General features: G+C 37.8%; 1 protein-coding gene across 1 annotated transcript in view; it reads right to left on the bottom strand.

The window, feature by feature from the left end:
* SCN11A (sodium voltage-gated channel alpha subunit 11) overlaps nucleotides 1-19073 on the bottom strand; it is a 198131-nt gene that overhangs the window by 61702 nt on the left and 117356 nt on the right. The window contains exons 10-13 of the mRNA XM_044675509.1: nucleotides 18104-18466; nucleotides 12894-13325; nucleotides 1295-1390; nucleotides 745-859 (exon numbers count right to left, since the gene is read on the bottom strand). Coding sequence (XP_044531444.1) covers nucleotides 745-859; nucleotides 1295-1390; nucleotides 12894-13325; nucleotides 18104-18466 — 1006 coding nt within the window. The remainder of the gene's footprint in view (nucleotides 1-744; nucleotides 860-1294; nucleotides 1391-12893; nucleotides 13326-18103; nucleotides 18467-19073) is intronic.

The following is a 19073-nucleotide window of genomic DNA, read 5'->3' as shown; positions in this document are numbered from 1 at the left end:
GCAAATAGTTCAGACGTGGGAGATACCATGGAAGCTGTAGAGACAGAAATAGTGAGCTTTGACAACTGCCTGGAGTTGAAGATAGTGCCAAAGTTGAGAACCTTAGAGACAAGAAGGGTGGTGGTGATATCAACAGAAAGAGGGAAGTTTGGAAGGGGGAGGAGTGGAGGAAAGATATTAAGTTTTGTTTTGGATATGTTGAGTTCACGATGTATCTTGGATATCCAATTTGAAATGCCCAATAGGCATGAGGCTATAGCTCACAGGAGATACTGGAACTGTATATATGAATCTGGGAGTCATCTCTGCAGAGATGATAGTTAAATCCAAGGGAGCTAGTGAGATGAGAAACAGACAGACAGACAGAGACAGAGAGAGACTGAGAGACAGCAAAACAGAGAGAGACAAAGAGACAGAGGGAGAGAGGGAGGGAGGAAAGGAGAGAGACAGACTGGCAGACAGAGAGACAGACAGACAGAGAAACAGAGACAGACAGAGGGAGAGCGAGAGAGGGAGGGAAGGAAGGAGAGAGGAAAAGAGAGATACACAGACAGACAGAGAGAAATGGAAATGGAGAGGGAGAGAGGGAAAAAGAGAGAAAAAGAAGGTGGGGAGAGAAAGAGAGAATAGAAAGAGAAGGGAGGCCAGGACAAAACCTTAAGGAACTCCCTGACTTAGGGGCTCACATGAAGACTTCAAGGGGAAGTTTTATGTAAATCTAAACTCCATAAAGTTACTCCTTACCTTTGGGCAAACATCTCTCGGGCCCCTTTTGAGGTAGCATTTCAGGAACCACCAAAATTAGATCCTTTAGATCGATGGTGCTGCAGTCTGAGAGATAGCTGGTGACTTCAAACCTCTACAGAAGAGAAGCATAAGAAAAGGGAGAAAGTCATTAAGCCATAGGCCTCATCCCAGCTACAGATGATGAGATAATCAGCTGGCTCCAGTGGTCAGGGATGAAGCAACACAAACATAGTTAAGACTCTTTTCATTATATTATGTTACCCCTAAATCACAGAGCCACACGATAGGGAATACCTCCCTAAGAACATGGAAAGAAAAGCTAGCCTCTCGGCCTAGGCAGGGAAGGTTCAGTCACCAAAGTTTGTATGCTTCAGTCAAAAAAAACCAAAATTTCAATTCTTTCAAAAAATTTTCTTTCTGTTGTCCATACTGGTCTGCATTATTCCCAAGGTCTTCCCACTTTGGGTTATCAGGAGACGAGCAGAAAGTCAGAATGTGAGGGCTTCCTGGAGATTTTACTTTTAGGTTGTTCATCTGATAGAATTACCTCTTTTAATTTTTGTGCTCCCAACTCATGGCCATCTTCAAAAAATACATCAATGTCTCCACTCATGGCTCCGGGACTGACACATTCTTTTTCCACCTGCCACAAAAATCCACAAACAAGTTATATTTTTTCTTGGACATCTTATTTGTTTCAAAACAAGTTAATAAGCAATGTGAAGCAGAAGAGATAAAGGGAAAAGAATATATTTTTTGGTAGTAATGCTTTATTATGCATCCTAGTGAATAAGATTTTAGATTAGCACCATAACTAATTTTCCTTTTTTCTTTTTTTTTTCTTAATTTTTTATTTAGAATATTTTTCCATGGTTACATGATTCATGATCCCCCCTGCTTTCTCCTCTCCCCTCACAAAGCCAACAAGCAGTTCCACTGGGTTATCCATGTATCATTGTTCAAAACCTATGTCCATGTTATTTATATTTGCAGTAGAGCAATCTTTAATGCCAAAACCCTAATCACATCCCTATCGCAGTATGTAGTCGATCATATTTTTCTAATGCATTTCTGGTTCCACAGTTCTTTCTCTGGATGTGGATAGTGTTTTTTCTTCTAAGTTCCTTTGGATTGTCCTGGGTCATTGCATTGAGACTGGTAGAGAAGTCCGTAACATTCAGTTGTACCACAATATATCAGTCTCTGTGTACAATGTTCTCCTGGTTCTGCTCCTTTCATTCTGCATCAATTCCTGGAGGTTGTTCCAGTTCACATGGAATTCCTCCAATTCTTTATTCCTTTCAGTACAATAATATTCCATCACCATTAGATAGCACAATTTATTCAGTCATTCCCCAATTGAAGGGAATCCCCCCATTTTCCAAAATTTTGCCACCACAAAGAGGGTGGCTATGAATATTTTTGTACGAGTCCCTTTCCTTATTATCTCTTTGGGGTACAAATCCAGCAGTGGTATGGCTGGATCAAAGGGCAGGCATTCAATTAAAGCCCTTTGTGCATAGATTCAAATTGCCTTCCAGAATAGTTGGATTAATTCACAACTCCACCAGCAGTGCATTAGTGTCCCAATTTTGCCACATCCCCTCTAACATTGATTGCTTTCCTTTGCTGTCATATTGGCCAATCTGCTAGGTGTGAGGTGGTACCTCAGAGTTGTTTTAATTTGCATTTCTCTAATCAGGAGGGATTTAGAACACTTTTTCATGTGCTAATTGATAGTTTTGATTTCTTCCTGTGAAAACTGCCTATTCATGTCCCTTGACCATTTGTTACAAATTTGGGGATTGGGGAATGGCTTGATTTTTTGTAAATTTTACTTAGTTCCTTATATATTTGGGAAATTAAACCTTTGTCAGAGAGTTTTGTTATAAAAATATTCTCCCAGTTTGTTGATTTCCTTCTAATTCTGGTTGCATTAGTTTTGTTTGTACAAAAATTTTTAATTTGATATAATCAAAGACAATCATTTTACATTTTACAATGTTCTCTATCTCTTGCTTAGTCTCAAATTCCTTCCTTTCCCACAGACCTGACAGGTATACTAATCTATGTTCACCTAATTTATTTATGATTTCATTCTTTATATTTAAGTCATTTATCCATTTTGAATTTATCTTGGTATAGGGTATAAGATGTTGATCTAAACCTAATTTTCCCCATACTGTTTTCCAATTTCCCTGGCAGTTTTTGTCAAATATTGAGTTCTTGTCCCAAAAGCTGGGGTCTTTGGGTTTATCAAATACTAGATTACTGAGGTCATTTATCCCTAGTCTATTCCATTGATCCACCCTTCTGTCTCTTGGCCAGTATCATATTGTTTTGAAAACAAGAATATTAAAGTTTTTTTTAAACCCTTACCTTCTGTCTTAGAGTCAATACTGTGTATTGGCTCCAAGGCAGAAGAGCGGTAAGGGTAGGCAATGGGGGTCAAGTGACTTGTCCAGGGTCACACAGCTGGGAAGTGTCTGGGGTCATATTTGAACCTAGGACCTCCCGTCTCTAGGCCTGGCTCTCAATCCACTGAGCTACCCCAAGAATATTAATTTTAAGAGTTAGAGAACTTGGGGATTGTTGTGAGGAAGATTAGTTAGTAATTAATTAAGTATTAAGGTTGGACCTAGCAGGAAGGGCTGGAGGATTCCAAGATGGAATGAAGGAGCAGAAGTAGGGCTTGTGCTCTGGGAGAGACTCCATTAGTGGTTGGCACAAACTGTGGCGAGCCCTGGGAGATCTCAGAGTTAAGGACACGCTGCATCCAGATTCCCTGGGATCCTGAGTGGTGGAGGCTTCTAGCAAATGGACAAGACCTACAGAGCAGCACCAAGTAGAAGAGGAGTTTGGGATCTGGTGGACGGCATCTCAAGCACACTCTCTCTACTTGGATACCTTGGACCACCTTGGCTTTCGGCATCCTGTGATCATCTATGGATTACTGTGAGAACCTTCAAAGCCACCTTCAGCCCCTTTAGCTGTGCTGGTCAAACCTGGCTGGAACCAGTTTTGAAGCAGCCTTCCCAGAGACTCCAGAACTGCTCCTTTGGGCCCTGCCTGCTTAGATCACTAAGATTAGAGAAGTCAAGTCCTCCCCTTGCCCTGTGATTTGCCCTTTAGATTTTAAGTGCAGAACTCCCTATCCCACCTTTATTTAGTTAAACATAATTAAAAATGTTAAAACCTTTTACCTTTCCTGCTGGTTTCAAAGACTCTGGCCTAGTGGTGAGCTGGGGGACAATTGGCCAACAGCCATTCTTGACAGTTAGCAGCAGCTTAGCTGTGAACTCTGGTCTCCCTATACTGGTCCTGTCTCTCCTTCAACCCAGTGTGTGTACCCACAATCATTTAGATTATATTTTAACATCCCTGGTGCCCCATCTTTTTACAGGATGAATTCAAGATGTTACTTAATGTGTGTGTGTGGGTGGGTAAATAACTTCAGCTATCTCCATGAACCCAAGAAACCCAGAATCTAAAAAAAAAAAAAACAGTGGTTAAAAAAACTGTAAATTGGGGGCAGCTGGGTAGCTTAGTGGATTGAGAGCCAGGTCTAGAGATGGGATGTCCTAGGTTCAAATCTGACCCCAGACACTTCCCAGCTGTGTGACCCTGGGCAAGTCACTTGACCCCCATTGCCCACCCTTACCATTCTTCTGCCTTGAAGCCAATACACAGTACTGACTCCAAGATGGAAGGTGAGGGTTTAAAAAAAACCAACCAAAAAAAACCCCTGTAAATTGAAGTACCTTTCCAACCAATGCCTATTGTACTATGGGCAGCAAGGACTCAGGGACCTGAGCTTTCATTAAAACCAAACCCACGCCTGTTCACCTTTCCCTCTTACTAGTCCCCTGAAGATCTTGGTCCCAGGTGGCCCAAGTTGCCTTTATTTATCTTGGATACCAACTGCCTGCTGCCATTTTCACCATCTCTGACTCCCTTTTCTTGCCCTATAATGGTACCCTCCAGACCAGACCTCCAAAGACCAGATTCTCCTCCCTTGGGTAAATCATTCACTCAGCTTTGGAGCTCTGACTGCAGGTCTGAGCTGTCCTGATGAATGAAAAAATTGCAAACTCACCTGCCTGACTCACTACATCTCGCTGGCCCCAAACTATAGTTGATATTTACCCATCATGGACAACTGGCCATCAGCCCTGCCACTAACTGTATAACCTCCTCCCTTCCAAGTCCACACCCAGCTTCTTACCTCCTGCTCTGGGATCAGTGATCAACTCCATACTAACATTGCTTCTGGATCTATATCTATATCTATATCTATATCTCTATCTCTATCTATATCTATATCTATATCTATATCTATATATCAATAGTGCCTGGCTCCTAATAGGTACTTAAATACTTTTTCATTCATTCATTTTGTTCTGTCATTCCCAGCACAAAGCTCAAAGAGAAGCAAATTTCCAGAAGGTTCTCCCTCTTCCCCTGGCTACCATTAAGCCTCAGTCCCAACCCCACCTTCTAAAGAAAACTTTTCTGGGTGCCCCCAGCACCTAGATTAAGGCTTGGGTTATGACCACCTTTGGCAACTGGTGAAGATAGAAAATGAATTAGATTGAAATATAGTTATAAAATGTTGAAGAAAATGTCCCAGGTACTGGACCCTGAACCTAGGTTCGTGGATCCCTGATAAAGAAGCCCTGTGCTAGAATATTTGTGACTTTTCATCTACTCCTGATATATCCTATATACTGTCAGCATCCCTTGTTAGAATGTTAAGTTCTTTGACAAGAAGAACTTTTTTTGGCCTTTCTTTGTACCCTTAGCATAATGCCCATTGGAAAAAAATTGAAAATATTTTATTTTTCCTACATTTATGTGTAAAAACAAATTTTAACCTTTTTAAAACTTCTGAGTCAAATTTTCTCCCCCTTTCTCTCTCTCTCCCTTCCCGACTCCCTGAGATGGCAAACAATCTGATGCAGATTTTACATGTGTAATAAGGTAAAACTTTTTTGTATTAGTTATTTTGTGGAAGACAACTGGAACAAAACAAAAACTAAGCTAAAAATGCAGAATGAAAGTGAAATATAGTATTTTTCAGTCTGTGTACAGATTCCATCGGTTTGTTGTCTGGAGGCAGATGGCATTTTTCATCATGAGTCCTTTGGAATTATCTTGGATCACTGAATTGCTAAGAATAGCTAAGTCACTCATTATTGTTTATCAAACAATATTGCTATTATTGTGTACAGTGTTCTCCTGAAATCATCTTTTTTTATCATTTAATGCCCATCAAATGCTTAAATTCTTGTTAATTGATTGATTTCACATGGCAGTTTTCCAAATACTTAAAGACAACTAATATATTCTCTGAGCCTTCTCTTTTCCAGACTGGCCATCCCTATTTCCTGCAATTAACCCTCATTTTTCATGGACTCAAGATACTTCCCACACCCTCTCTAGCTCATAAAAGCCTTTACACTTAGAATTGCACACAAATTTTCAAACAAGGTCTGACAGGTAGGTCTGAGTACAGTGAGACTTATCCTCTTCTTTCCTTAGAAGTTGTTGTTGAGTTGTATCCAACGCTTTCTGACCCTATTTGGGGTTTTCTTGGCAAAGATATTGGTATGGTTTTCCATTTCCTTCTTAAACTCATTTATAGATGAGGAAACTTAGGCAATCACGATTAAGTGACTTGACCAAGGTCACATAGCTACTAAGTGTCTGAGGCCAGATTTGAACTCATGAAGAGAAGCCTTCATGATTCCAGGTAGTGTTCTATCCACTGGGCCATCTAGCTGCCTTGGAAGTCATCCTTCTCTAAATGTAGGTCAAGATCACATTAGCTTCTTTGTCATCTACAATACTCTACTAATTCATATTTAGTTTATGTTTCTTTTTTCATACAAATTACTGACTAGGCCTTCTTTTGCCTTATATTTGTGAAGTAGATTTTTAAATTGTTTAATTAGAATTTGCTTCCCAGGACTCTCTTTCTCAGCATCCTATTTATATTAGTATAAATTATTATACTAATATATAGTGGTTATTAAATAGTTAGTAAGTGGGATGCTGGGAAAGAGAGTCCTGGGAAGCAAATTCTAATTGCACAAAATCTAAATATAGACATTTACATTTATTCCTACTGAATTTCATCTTATTAGATTTATCTCAAGGTTCTATCCTGCCAAGGTCTTTTGGGACCTTGACCTTTTAATCTTCTATGTTAGTTATCTCTCTCAGATTTTAATCACATGCAAATTTGACAAGTATGTTATCTATGCTTTTACTCAAGTCATTGATCTCCAAAAAATCCTCCCTGGGACATTCCCCTGGAGGCCTCCTGCCAAGCTGACATTGAACCATTAATGCCCACTCTTTGAGTTCAGACATCCACCCAGTTCTGAATTCATCTAATGGTATTATGACAGACATTTGACTGTGCCAGAAAAAGAAACATTGCACATTGCATTGTACTCTAAGCAAGCCATGGCAGAATTTCTGCTGTTCTCTATCCTAGTTGAAATTTTCACTATTTATGGGTATTTATTCCTCATCCCTAAGCAACTCTGTTAAAACCTCTATGATCAGTTCTCACTTTTTATTACTTGATATCCCACTACTTCGTTTCCTTGGTCTCAAAATTTTACATTCACACTCCCCTCCAGATCACAGGCAGTAGGAGAAAGTTAAATTGAAAACTAACAGTCAGACATGACTGAATGACTGAACAACAATAAAAAATTTAGAGTGCTACTTTGAGGTTGAGTCTCACACTCTGGAAACTGGCAAAGATGACAAAAATAGGAACACTCAATGTCAAAGAGACCCTGGGAAGGCAGGCACATTAATATACTTTTGATTGAACTGGACCATTTTAGACATCAATTTGGAATTATGCAAGAAAAGTGACTAAGCTAGTCATATAACCTTTATCCAGGGATCACACTATTTGGCATATACCCCCAAGGAAGTCAAACACAAAGACAAAAGTCCAATATATGCCAGAATATTTATGGTAGCAATCTTTGTGGTAGCAAAAAACTTAAAATAAGGTGAGCATTCATCAACAAGAGAAAGCTGAAAGGACTACAATATAGAAACATAATGGGATATTGTTTAATAAAAAATTATTAATATGAGAAATCTGGAAATATCTATATCAATGAGAGAGAGCAAAATGATAAAATCAAAAGAATAATATACACAAAGACTATCACTCAGAGGAAATCCATCTCTGAAGAAGTGACAAGCCATTAAGGTTTGCAGAGAACAGGAAATGAGGCATAACTGCTCCCTCATTGGCAGGAGTGGGTGTGAAGGCAATGGAGAATGGGTGCTAGGATAAAATTTATATACATTTTCAGATGCAGTTGAAACAAGGGTTGGTTTTGCTTGTTTATTGCCCTCTTACACAAAGAAAGATTCAATTTAGATTGGTAAGAAAAGAATAAAATGATTGCAATGTGAAGATAAGGGGCATCAGTAAAAATATTTACTTCCATTTCAGAAACCAAGATACCAGAGTAAGGAAGGAATACTCCAAGTTCATCCAAACCTACCTCCAAACAACCACACACAAAAATGCCTCAAAATGAATTCTGGAGCAGCAGAGCCAACAAAAGACAGAGTAAAACAGCATTGCAGAACAAAATAATGTAGAAGGACCACAGGAAAGACCTGTCTCATTGGCATAAGATGGGAGAGAAATCCAATTAAACACCAAATTTGAAATCATGAAAATCAAAGGAGAGATCAATAAAATTGAAAGCAAGAAAACCATTGAACTAATAAATCAGACAAGAAGCTGGTTTTATGGGGGGGGGGGGACAATAAAATAGATATACTATTGCTTAATTTGATTTTTAAAAGAAAGAAGAAAACCTAATTATTGGTATCAAAAATGAAAAGGGAGAATTCACCACCAAAGAAGAAGAAATTAAAGCAATCATTAGGAGCTATTTTGTTGAATTATGTGTCAATAAATCTGATAAAATGAAATGGATCAATATTTATAAAAACATAAATTGTCCAGATTAGCAGAAAAGGAAATAGAATACTAAAACATTCCATATCATAAAAAGAAATTGAACAAGCAATTAATTAATTCCCTAAGAAAAATCCCCAGGGTCAGATTGATTCACAAATGAATTCTACCAAACATCCAAAGAACAATTAATGCCAATACTGCATAAAATATTTCAGGAAATAGGTAAAAAAAGGAGTCCTACTAAATTCCTTTTATTACACAATTATGGTACTGATACCTAAATCAGGAAGAGCAAAACCAGAGAAAGACCAATTTCCTTATTGAATACTGATGTAATACTAGCAAGGGGATCACAAGGATCATTCACTATGACCAGTTGGGATTTATACCAGGAATAGAGAACTAGTTCAATATTAGGAAAGCAATCAGCATAATGGACCATATCAATAACAAAAAACATGAGAAATCATGTGATTATTTCAATAGATGGATAAATAGGTTTTGATAAAATACAGTCCCCATTCCTATTTTTAAAAGCACTAAAAACATTGGAAGCATCTATCTAAAACCATCAGCAAGCACTATTTTAAAATGAAGATAACCTAGAAACTTTCCCCATAACAACAAGAGTGAAATAAAGATGCCCATTATCATCACTACTATTCAATATTGTACTAGAATTGTACTAGAAATGTTATAGCAATGAGAAGAAAAATAAGTTGAAGAAATTAGAATAGACAATAAAGAAACTAAACTATCACTCTTTGAATATAATATGATGATGTACTTGGAGAATTCTAGAAAATCAACTAAAACAAGCTGAAATAATTAATGACTTTAGCAAAGTTGTAATATATAAAATTAACCCACATAAGTTATCAGTATTTCTATATATTACCAACAAAGATCTGCATTAAGAGATATAACGAGAAATTCCATTTAAAATAACTGTAGACAAAATAAAATACCTTTGGGAGCAGAGTCTACCTGTCAAAAACCAACCCAGGAATTATTAGAACTCAATTACAAAACACTTTTTACACAATAAAGTCAGATCCAAACAAGTGAAAAAACTAATTATAAGATAGCTAGGTGGCTAAGTGGATGTAGAGACAGGTCTGGAGTTGAGAGGGCTTGGGTTCAAATCTGACTTCAGACATTTCCTAGCTATCTTATCCTGGGCAAGACATTTAACCCCAATTGCCTAGCCCTTGCTGCTCTTCTGCTTTAGAACTTCATATCTATTCTTAGACAGGTTTAAAAGAAAAAAAGCAATTGTTCATAGATAGACTGAGCCAATATAATAAAAATGACAATTTTACCTAAACTATCTACCTATTCTACCAATCAAATTACCAAAAATTATTTCATAGAGCTAGAAAAAATAATAATAAAATTCATCTGGAAGAACAAAAGATCAAGAATATTAAGGGGACTAATGGGAGGAGGAAGGGAATACAAAGAAAGGGGGCCTAGCAGTACCAGCTCTCAAATATAATATAATGTGGTAATCATCAAAACAATCCGGTATTGGCTAAGATACAGAGTGATAAACCAATGGAATAAATTAGGTTTGCAATACACAGTAGAGAATGACTTTAGTAATCTAGCATTTGATAAATCCATAGATACAACTCACTATCTGAAAAAACTGATGGGAAAACTGGAAAATAGTATGGCAAAAACTAGGTCTAGACCACCATCTTACACCATATAGCAAGACAAGGTCAAAATGTATACTTGACTTAGGCATAAAGGATACTACCACAAGCAAATTAGAGAAGCATGGAATAATTTACCTGTCAGATCTACAGATAAGGGGGAAATTTAGGCCAAACAATAGAGTATTACAAGAAATAAAGTGCATAATTTTGACTACATTAAATTTAGAAGGTTTTGCACAAACAAAACCAGTGGAACCTAGACCGAATGGAAAATAGAAAATTGGGCCAGAGGAGGAGATTTTTTTTTTTTACAGTAAGTGTTTCTGACAAAGGCCTCATTTCTCAAATATATAGAGACAAAGTCAAATTTATAATAATAAAGAATCATTCCCCAGCTAACAAATGGACAAAGAATATAAAGAGGCAGTTTTCAGATGAAGAAATCAAAGCTATCTATAGTCATGGAAAAAAATGCTCTAAATCATTATTGATTACTGAAACGCAAATGTTTAATAAACAAGTCTGGGGTACCACCTCACACCTAGCTCATTGGCTAACATGGCATAAAAGAAAAATGATAAATGTTGGAGGGAATGTGGGAAAACTGGGACACTAAGATACTGTTGGTAAAGATGGGAACTGATGTAACTATTCTTGAGGGCAATTTGGGAGCTATGCCCAAAAGGCTAAAAAACTGTGCATACTCTTTTACCCAACAATATCACTACTAGGTCTGCATCCCATAAAGATGTCATTTAATAGTAACTCTTTTTGTAGTGGCAAAGAATTGGAAACTGAGGGAGGGCCCATCAATTGGAGAATGGCTGAACAAATTCTGGAATATGACTGTAATGGAATCCTATTGTGCTATAAGAAATTATGAGTCAGAGGATTTCAGAAAAACCTGGAAAGACCTACATGAACTAATGAAGAGTGAAGTGAGTAGAACCAGGAGAATATTAAACATAGTAACAGCAATACGATACAATGAACAATTGTGAAGAATTTAGCTATTCTCAGTAATACAATGATCTAAGACAATCCCAAAGGACTTGGGATGAAAAATACTATCCACCTCCAGAAAAAAGATAGATAGAGTCAATGAAAATCAAAGGTGACCATTCACTTTATTTTAATCATGGTTTTTTATGTCTTCATCTACAACCTGACAAATATGAAAATGTTTTGTATGATAGCACACATATAACCAATAGCAGATTGCTTGCCATCTCAGGAAGAGGAGAGGAGAAAAAGGGATTGGGAGAACGTGAGTTTCAACTTTTAGAAAACAAATGCCAAAAATTAGTTTTGCATATAAGTGGGTAAAAACATTTTTAAAATTTTAAAGTACCAATGATAGGGGTCCCACAGTAGTCTAAGAGGATTAGTACCAGCATAACACCAAAAAGACATGAGTAACACCCAAAGCATTTTTTCTGTGGAAAAGGATTCATTGCAAAGAGGATTCTCTGGGAGTTATGTCAGGACATCACTTCCAGGTGAATCCATCTAGACTCTGTGTATGCCCAGACACAGAAATGAATACATGTGTGTGCTAGATACACATATATTTTAGATCAATGATCTTTTAAACTAACAAACTCTTGGAATGTAGCTGAGGATCCATGACTTCTACCAGGACAGATTAGTTCCCTTTCTAGGATTTCTAATCTAAAAGAGTGGCCTGGGACATAAGAGGTGAGATGATTTGCCCATGGTCATGCATAGAGTTTATATCTAATGGGAAAATTCACTAATAAGTCTTTAGAAATCTGATCTCCACGTTTCTTGTATTATCCCAAACATAGTTCCTTATTATTAAATGGAAGTACCAACAGTATGTTGAATAAGAAGCTTCTAGGGTAAAATGTACAGTAGTGTTTTCTTTGGGATTGTTTGGTAGTGACCACTGTCACCAACATCCAGCAAAAAGATAAAAAAGACTACATCATGTGTCACATGTTACCTATGTTGTAAGAAATATTTGAGTATGGTTAGTACTAGAATACCTAAATCTCTTCAAATTCTAAGATTCTGTGATTCCTCAATCGTGTATATTAGGTGGCATTACCAAAATGTCAGACTTCATGGCTGTACTGTGTGTTGATAAATGAATCACAAGCTCCTAGATGAGGAAAAATTACTCTTTTCTTCTCACCCCCACAGGGTCTAGCAAAGAGCTAGACACATAGTTAAGACATGACTCTTTACTTAAGGTTTCTGATCAATGGGATGACCAACCATGATTCCAGAGGGCTAATGATCTGTCTTATGCAACTCATGACAGAGAGGCAATGGACTCAAACTGGAGATTTACATTTTTAATTATGAATAATGCAAAGATTTGTTATGAGAATTTTGTTTTTCTTTTTTCTTTCTTTTGAATTGGGGGGGTTGGAGGAAAAGAAAATACTCATTAAATAAAAAACAAAATTAGTTAAAAATGTTTCAATCAACAACAAAAAGGATTAATTTTTATCCTCAATATACCAAATTCATGCTTTTTATACCTGTTTATGAAATTCTGTTTCCATGACACTCTGGGGCACCTCTCCAACCATAAACTCTTGATCTTCTTCTTCTTCCGCAAGGGGAGCTTTAATAGATGGAGCATACCTGGTGAACCCAAAGGAACTGTCCTGATCCTGAGAACAAAATTTTTCATGGTTTGTTTGCTCTTGGTTTATTCCTGATTCCAGTGGAATGATGTCTTTATCCTGAACTTTACATCTCTTGGACACATCTTTTAGTTTCCTAGACCTTTGCTTCCTGAAAGGACGGCTACAAAAATGACAGATGGTACGTTTCACAAAATAAAATGCCCGGCGAAACCGATCAAAAGCAAGCTGCAGCTTGGTCTTCCTCATCTCTCCAGGTCCATTCCCTTCTTTTTCCTCAGAACTGAAAGAGTTTAGCAGGAGAGCAATGAAGAGATTGAGTACCTGAGAATTAATAGAAAGAAAGGTCACCTGAATGGGATTCCATACATTTGAGGAACAACAGTAGACAACTGACCATTGAAGGGCTTTCCAGGGCCATCTTCCCCAAGGCTCACAAAAATAGCAAACAGATGGCTCTTCATCTCTTAGTGAATACTCTTTTTCTTTTCTCTAAAAATATTTCTATTTCTATCATAAGGAGAAAGGAAGCAGTGTTGCAATAAAAATTAGGCTAAACTAGGCCAATTTGTCTAAGCTTCACATCAAAGAGATGAGAAAGCAGAAGCTTCAAGAGAACACACAGTAAACAATAGAGGGAATCCTGAAAGTCAGGCCTCCTAACTCTTAGAGCAGTGGTCTTTCTACCATTTCATGAATAATGTTTCTTTTGTGCCATCCAAAGAAAGGCAAGAGGCTTCATCAGTTTCTTTAATGGCCAAGATATGTCTGCAGGTATAGACAAAACCCACGGTGTTTGTTGTACCCTACTATTTATTAGTCTATTAAACAAAGATACAGAAGACTTTTGATCATCTTTTCTCTCGTGCCTTGGTCTGGAGAGATTGACTGAAAAATTCGATCAAATTTAAAAGAAGATTATCAATGCTACACAAATGATCCTCAAAAAATGAGAAAGAAAGCATCCTATCCAAATCTTTCTTTGGGAAAAATATCATCCTAATACCCAAATCCCAGAAAAATAAAACAAAGAGGACCATAAACCAGCATCATTATTGAATAGTGTTATGAATAATATTGATATAGATGAATATATTCAAAAATATTAATGGTTTATTTTAAAGCCATATTGGTAATTAAGAAGGCCACGTGCCTGCTAAGGTCCAATTGAAAATGTCCCCCATACCTTCACTCTGGCTGCTTTGTAGGAAAAAAAAAGCATCTCCCAATCATGTCCTGAGTCTTATACCTCTGTCTACATAATCACACTTCCTGTCCACCTGTATTACATAAGAGGAATCATGGGAAATGTAGTTTTCATGTCCCCTAAACGTCCACAGGAAGTCTATATCATAGACCTCAATATTAAAGCTCAATGAACCCCAAATTTCCAATATCACATTCCCCCCTAAGATCCAGAGAAAAGACTGGTCTTCTCGATGGATCTTGTAAACATAGTCAACTTTTAAATTTCAGGAATTTGGGGATAAAAGAAAAGAGGACAAAAACAATGAACCAATATCAATATTATTCATAACAATAGCGATTCTAGTTATAGAAATGCTGGCAAGAGTGATATGAGCTGAGAAAGAAGTTTAAGGCATGCTATACTTCTAAGAGATCAAAGAGAAAAGAATTCCTATGTGGAAAAATATTTTGTAGTAGCTCTTTTTGTGATAGCAAAGAATTAGGCTGTAATCAAATTATAGCATGTTCATGTAATTTAATAATGATGAAATGAATAGTGTGGTGCAGTGGATAGAGGGTTGGGCCTGGAGTCAGGAAGACCAGACTCCATATCCAGACTTAGACACGTACTATCTGTGTAACCCAGAACAAATCACTTCACTCATCCTATTTGCCTCCATTTTTTCATATATAAAATGAGCTCGAGGAGGAAATGGCAAGTCACTTGAGTATCTTTGCCAAGAAAACCCCCAAATGGGGTCACAAAGAATCCAAAATAACTGAACAACAACAAAAATGAAAACTGGCACAATGTTTATAAACCATCATGGAGTCAAGTGGGCAGCACCAGAAGAACAATTTATCCAACAATAATATTAGAAAGAAAGATAACTTTGAAATTCTTGAGAACTCAGATCAATGTCATGATTATAATCCCAGAAAGTAAAGATGAATCATTCTCTTCGTCTCCTTTCAGAGAGGTAATGATTTAGGATACAGAATAAGATAAACATTTTTTGGATACGACCAATGTGGGGATTATTTTGCTTGACTATGGATATCTGCTACAAGGGTTTTCTTCTTTTTTGGGCAGGGGTAAAGGGATGTGAGAAAAAATGCTAGTAAACTGAAAAAGTAATAACTATTAATGCATAAAAATAAAGATGGACAAAGAAGAGATAAAACTATCCCTATTTAGTGAATAGAGGATGGTTTGCTTAGAAAATTTCACAATCAGCGAAGAAATGGAGATAATAGCTTTAGCGAAGTAACAGCAAACAAAATAAGCCCACAAAACCCTACATTTCCATATAGCAGTTATAGAATACAGGATGAACTAATATAAAGAGAATTTTCATTCAAAAATAACTATAAAATGCATTTACAATCTTGAAATAGGGGGCATCTGGGTAACTCAGTGGATTGAGAGTCAGGCCTAGAGACAGGAGGTCCTGGGTTCAAATGTGACCTCAGACTCTGTGTGACCCTGGGCAAGTCACTTAACCCTCATTGCCCATCCTTACCACTCTTCTGCCTTGGAACCAATATATAGTATTGATTCTAAGGCAGAAGGTAAGAGTTTAAAAAAATAAAAAATAAAATAAAATATTGAAGTAAATCTACCAAACTACATTCATCATCAGCACAGACACAGTTAGAAAATGCTTCTTAAATAAAGAACTTAAATACATAAAGGGAGGTTCAAAGACCAGAGCTAGGCTTTGCCAATAAATAAAAATCATACCACCAAAATTAATTTAGAGATTCAATGACATACCAAGCAAAAAAGAAGGATATATTTTCTATTGTTATTAATAACAATACAATACAAATAGTAATACAATTCAGGAGCAGCTAGGTGGCTCAGTGGATAGAGAGCCAGGCTTAGAGATGAGAGGTCCTGGGTTCAAATATGGCCTCAGGCACTTCTTAGCTGTGTGAACCTGAGCAAGTCATTTTACCCCAATTACCTAGCCATCATTACTCTTCTGCCTTGAACCTTGAGTTGATTCTAAGACTGAAGAAAAAAAAATTTTAAATAATAATAATAATCCAATTCATCTGGAGATGCAAATGATTTAGAATCCCAAGGGAAATCATTTTAAAAGTGGGAAAAAAGGAGACTTTTTGCCTCAAGTTATACTATAAAGCAGTAACCATACAGATAAGGAGATCAGTGGGACAGACTAGATAAAAATAAATCAGTAAACAATAAACTCATAAAGCAATGTTGGACAAATACAGGAATACACATCTAAGGGAAGACCTCTCTATCTTACAAAAATTGGTGGGGAAACTACAAAAGAGCTTGGCAGAAATTAGATTTCTGCCAATACCACCATATGACACAACACACCACAATAAGATCTAATTGAGTTTGTGACCTAAATATTAATGGCCATATAATAAATTATATCTAAGAGAATGAAATCAGATACCTCACACATTTAAAGCTAATTTGTTCTTAATCAAGTAAGACAGAGATGACCAAAAAGATAAAATAAGTCATTTCAATGATATGAAATTGAAAATCTTCTACACTCACAAAATTAATACAACTAAGATAAGGCAGGCAGTAGTCAATTAGGAAAAAATATTTGTATCAAATGCTTCTGAGGTGTTTCTAAGATGCTAGCTGGTACAGTGTATAGAGTGCTAGACTTAGTATTAGGAAAGCCTGAGTTCAGATCCTTACAAAATACCCAAAGATTCTTTATAGTTGTGTGACCCAGGTCAAGTCACTTCATCTCTGTTTGCCTCAGTTTCTTCATCTATAAAATGTGCCTTTTGAAGTGCTATAGTTCATTCATTTCCATACTTCCACATGCTTCCACATTCCTGTTTATTGATTATCAATTAGTCAACCAGATTTAATTAGCCTTTAAACAGTGACATCTTACTATGGCAGGAAAAATGGAATAGTTGGTTAAAAAAAAATTCCCAAAAGGTCTGATACACATTCTCCCATCAATACATGCATAATCCTGAGGAGAGCAAGCTCAAGCTTAGAGAGCTCTTGGGGCAAAATTCACAGCTCTTAAAAGTTCTTTTGTGGGGGGCAGCTGGGTAGCTCAGTGGATGGAGAGCCAGGCCTAGAGATGGGAGGTCCTGGGTTCAAATCTGGCCTCAGACACTTCCCAGCTGTGTGACCCTGGGCCAGTCACTTGACCCCCATTGCCTACCCTTACCACTCTTCCACCAAGGAGCCAATACATAGAAATTAAAGGTTTTTTTAAAAAAGTTCTTTTTGCCTATAAGATATTCCTTTTAGCAATAGAGGAATCTTTTCTTTGAGGCTCCTGGGTTCTATGAGCCTCTGGCTAACCTGTCCTTAGCTCCTGACGCATAAAGTATCCTTCATTTTTCTAGGAACACTGCTAGTGTACTTCTGATGGGAAGATGGGGAGTCCTCCAGATCTCTGAAGTATTTGAGGTCCTTCTACAGTAAGAAGGAGCTAGGGATGGGCAGGGAGGGGGCGCTGGGGAGGGAAGAACCAGAGAGCAAGATCAAGGCCTAAGATTTGGTGCCTTCTTTCCAATCAACTCTTTCTAGGAAGTTTAGCTGGAATTCTTTCTTCTTGCCACTTGCTACAATCTCCCCTGAATTCTCTTTCATGCTACGTAAGCCCTACAGGGCCGAGTTTGCTCGGCCAATCTGAACATCCTTCCTGGGAAACATCACTCTATTTTATCAAGGTCTTTTTCACACTTAACCTAACCTGATAAGCTTCTAAGACGATTAAAGGAGAAGGTTAGAAGGTAGCCCTTTATCACTTACTTTAAATGGAAAAGGGTAACTCGATGAATTAACTTTGCAAGTTCTCAAGTCCCACTACATTCCAATGTTGAAACCTGAGTGAAGAACAAATTCATTTGCTCCCTTAATAGTAAAGAGCAAGAGGGAATCCACTTACCACCAAGTTCCCAATCACCAAGATCAGCAAGAAGACGAGAATGCACAGCATGTGGGGAGAGTTGTGCATGCACTCCCACATGTTGTCGATCCATTCGCCACAGAGAATGCGGAACACCACCAAGAAGGAGTGGAAGAAATCTCCCATGTGCCAGCGCCGACGTCTTGGCTCTTGGGTAGAATTGTCCCGTGGGAGGACTGCGCTGAAGGAATTCCCAAACAGCTGCATGCCCACGACCGAGAAGATGAAGACGATGATGGCCAGGACCAGAGTGAGGTTCCCCAGAGCGCCCACCGAATGGCCGATGATCTTAATGAGAGTATTTAGTGTCGGCCAGGACTTCGCTAACTTGAAAACTCTCAGCTGGAAACCACATGAAAACAGAACAAAAGGCAAATACAGAAGAATTAACTCTATGGTTGTGGAGTGATAGCTGGAATTCGTTGAGATGGATAGCATACAATGCATCTCAATCCATTTCCCTCCAAAGAGCTTGCCAAGCACATCAGGTCAATAAATGAAATGTAGAATAGCATAGGCTGCAGAGAGTTGGACTCCAAGTCGGGAAGGCCTGAGTTTGAATTCTCCTCCTCTCACTCACTAATTCTCCTATCACTAATAACTAATAACTCCTATCACTCTGGGGCCTCGAGTAAGTTCTTTCATTTTTCTGAGCCTCAGATTTCTCATGTTGAAAATGAGGATAATAGTAACACCTCTCACAGGGTTGGGATGACAGTCAGAGGTAATTAGTGATTCAATAAGCACTGGAGGGCTTACTGTGTGCCGGGCACTGCATTAAGTCAGGAATACAAAGGTCCAAAAAAAGTCCCTTCTGTCAAGAAAGGCAGCTGGGTGGCACCACAGTGCACAGAGCGCCAGACCTGGAGTCAAGAAGACTTCTCTGAGTTCAAATCTGGCCTCTGACACTTAACTAACTATGAGACCTTAGGCAAGTCACTCAAACCTA

Source organism: Gracilinanus agilis, chromosome 1, assembly GCF_016433145.1.
Source record: "Gracilinanus agilis isolate LMUSP501 chromosome 1, AgileGrace, whole genome shotgun sequence".
Classification (NCBI taxonomy): domain Eukaryota; kingdom Metazoa; phylum Chordata; class Mammalia; order Didelphimorphia; family Didelphidae; genus Gracilinanus; species Gracilinanus agilis.
The sequence above is the reverse complement of the archived record's forward strand: the minus strand, read 5'-3'. Positions and strand labels throughout refer to the sequence as shown.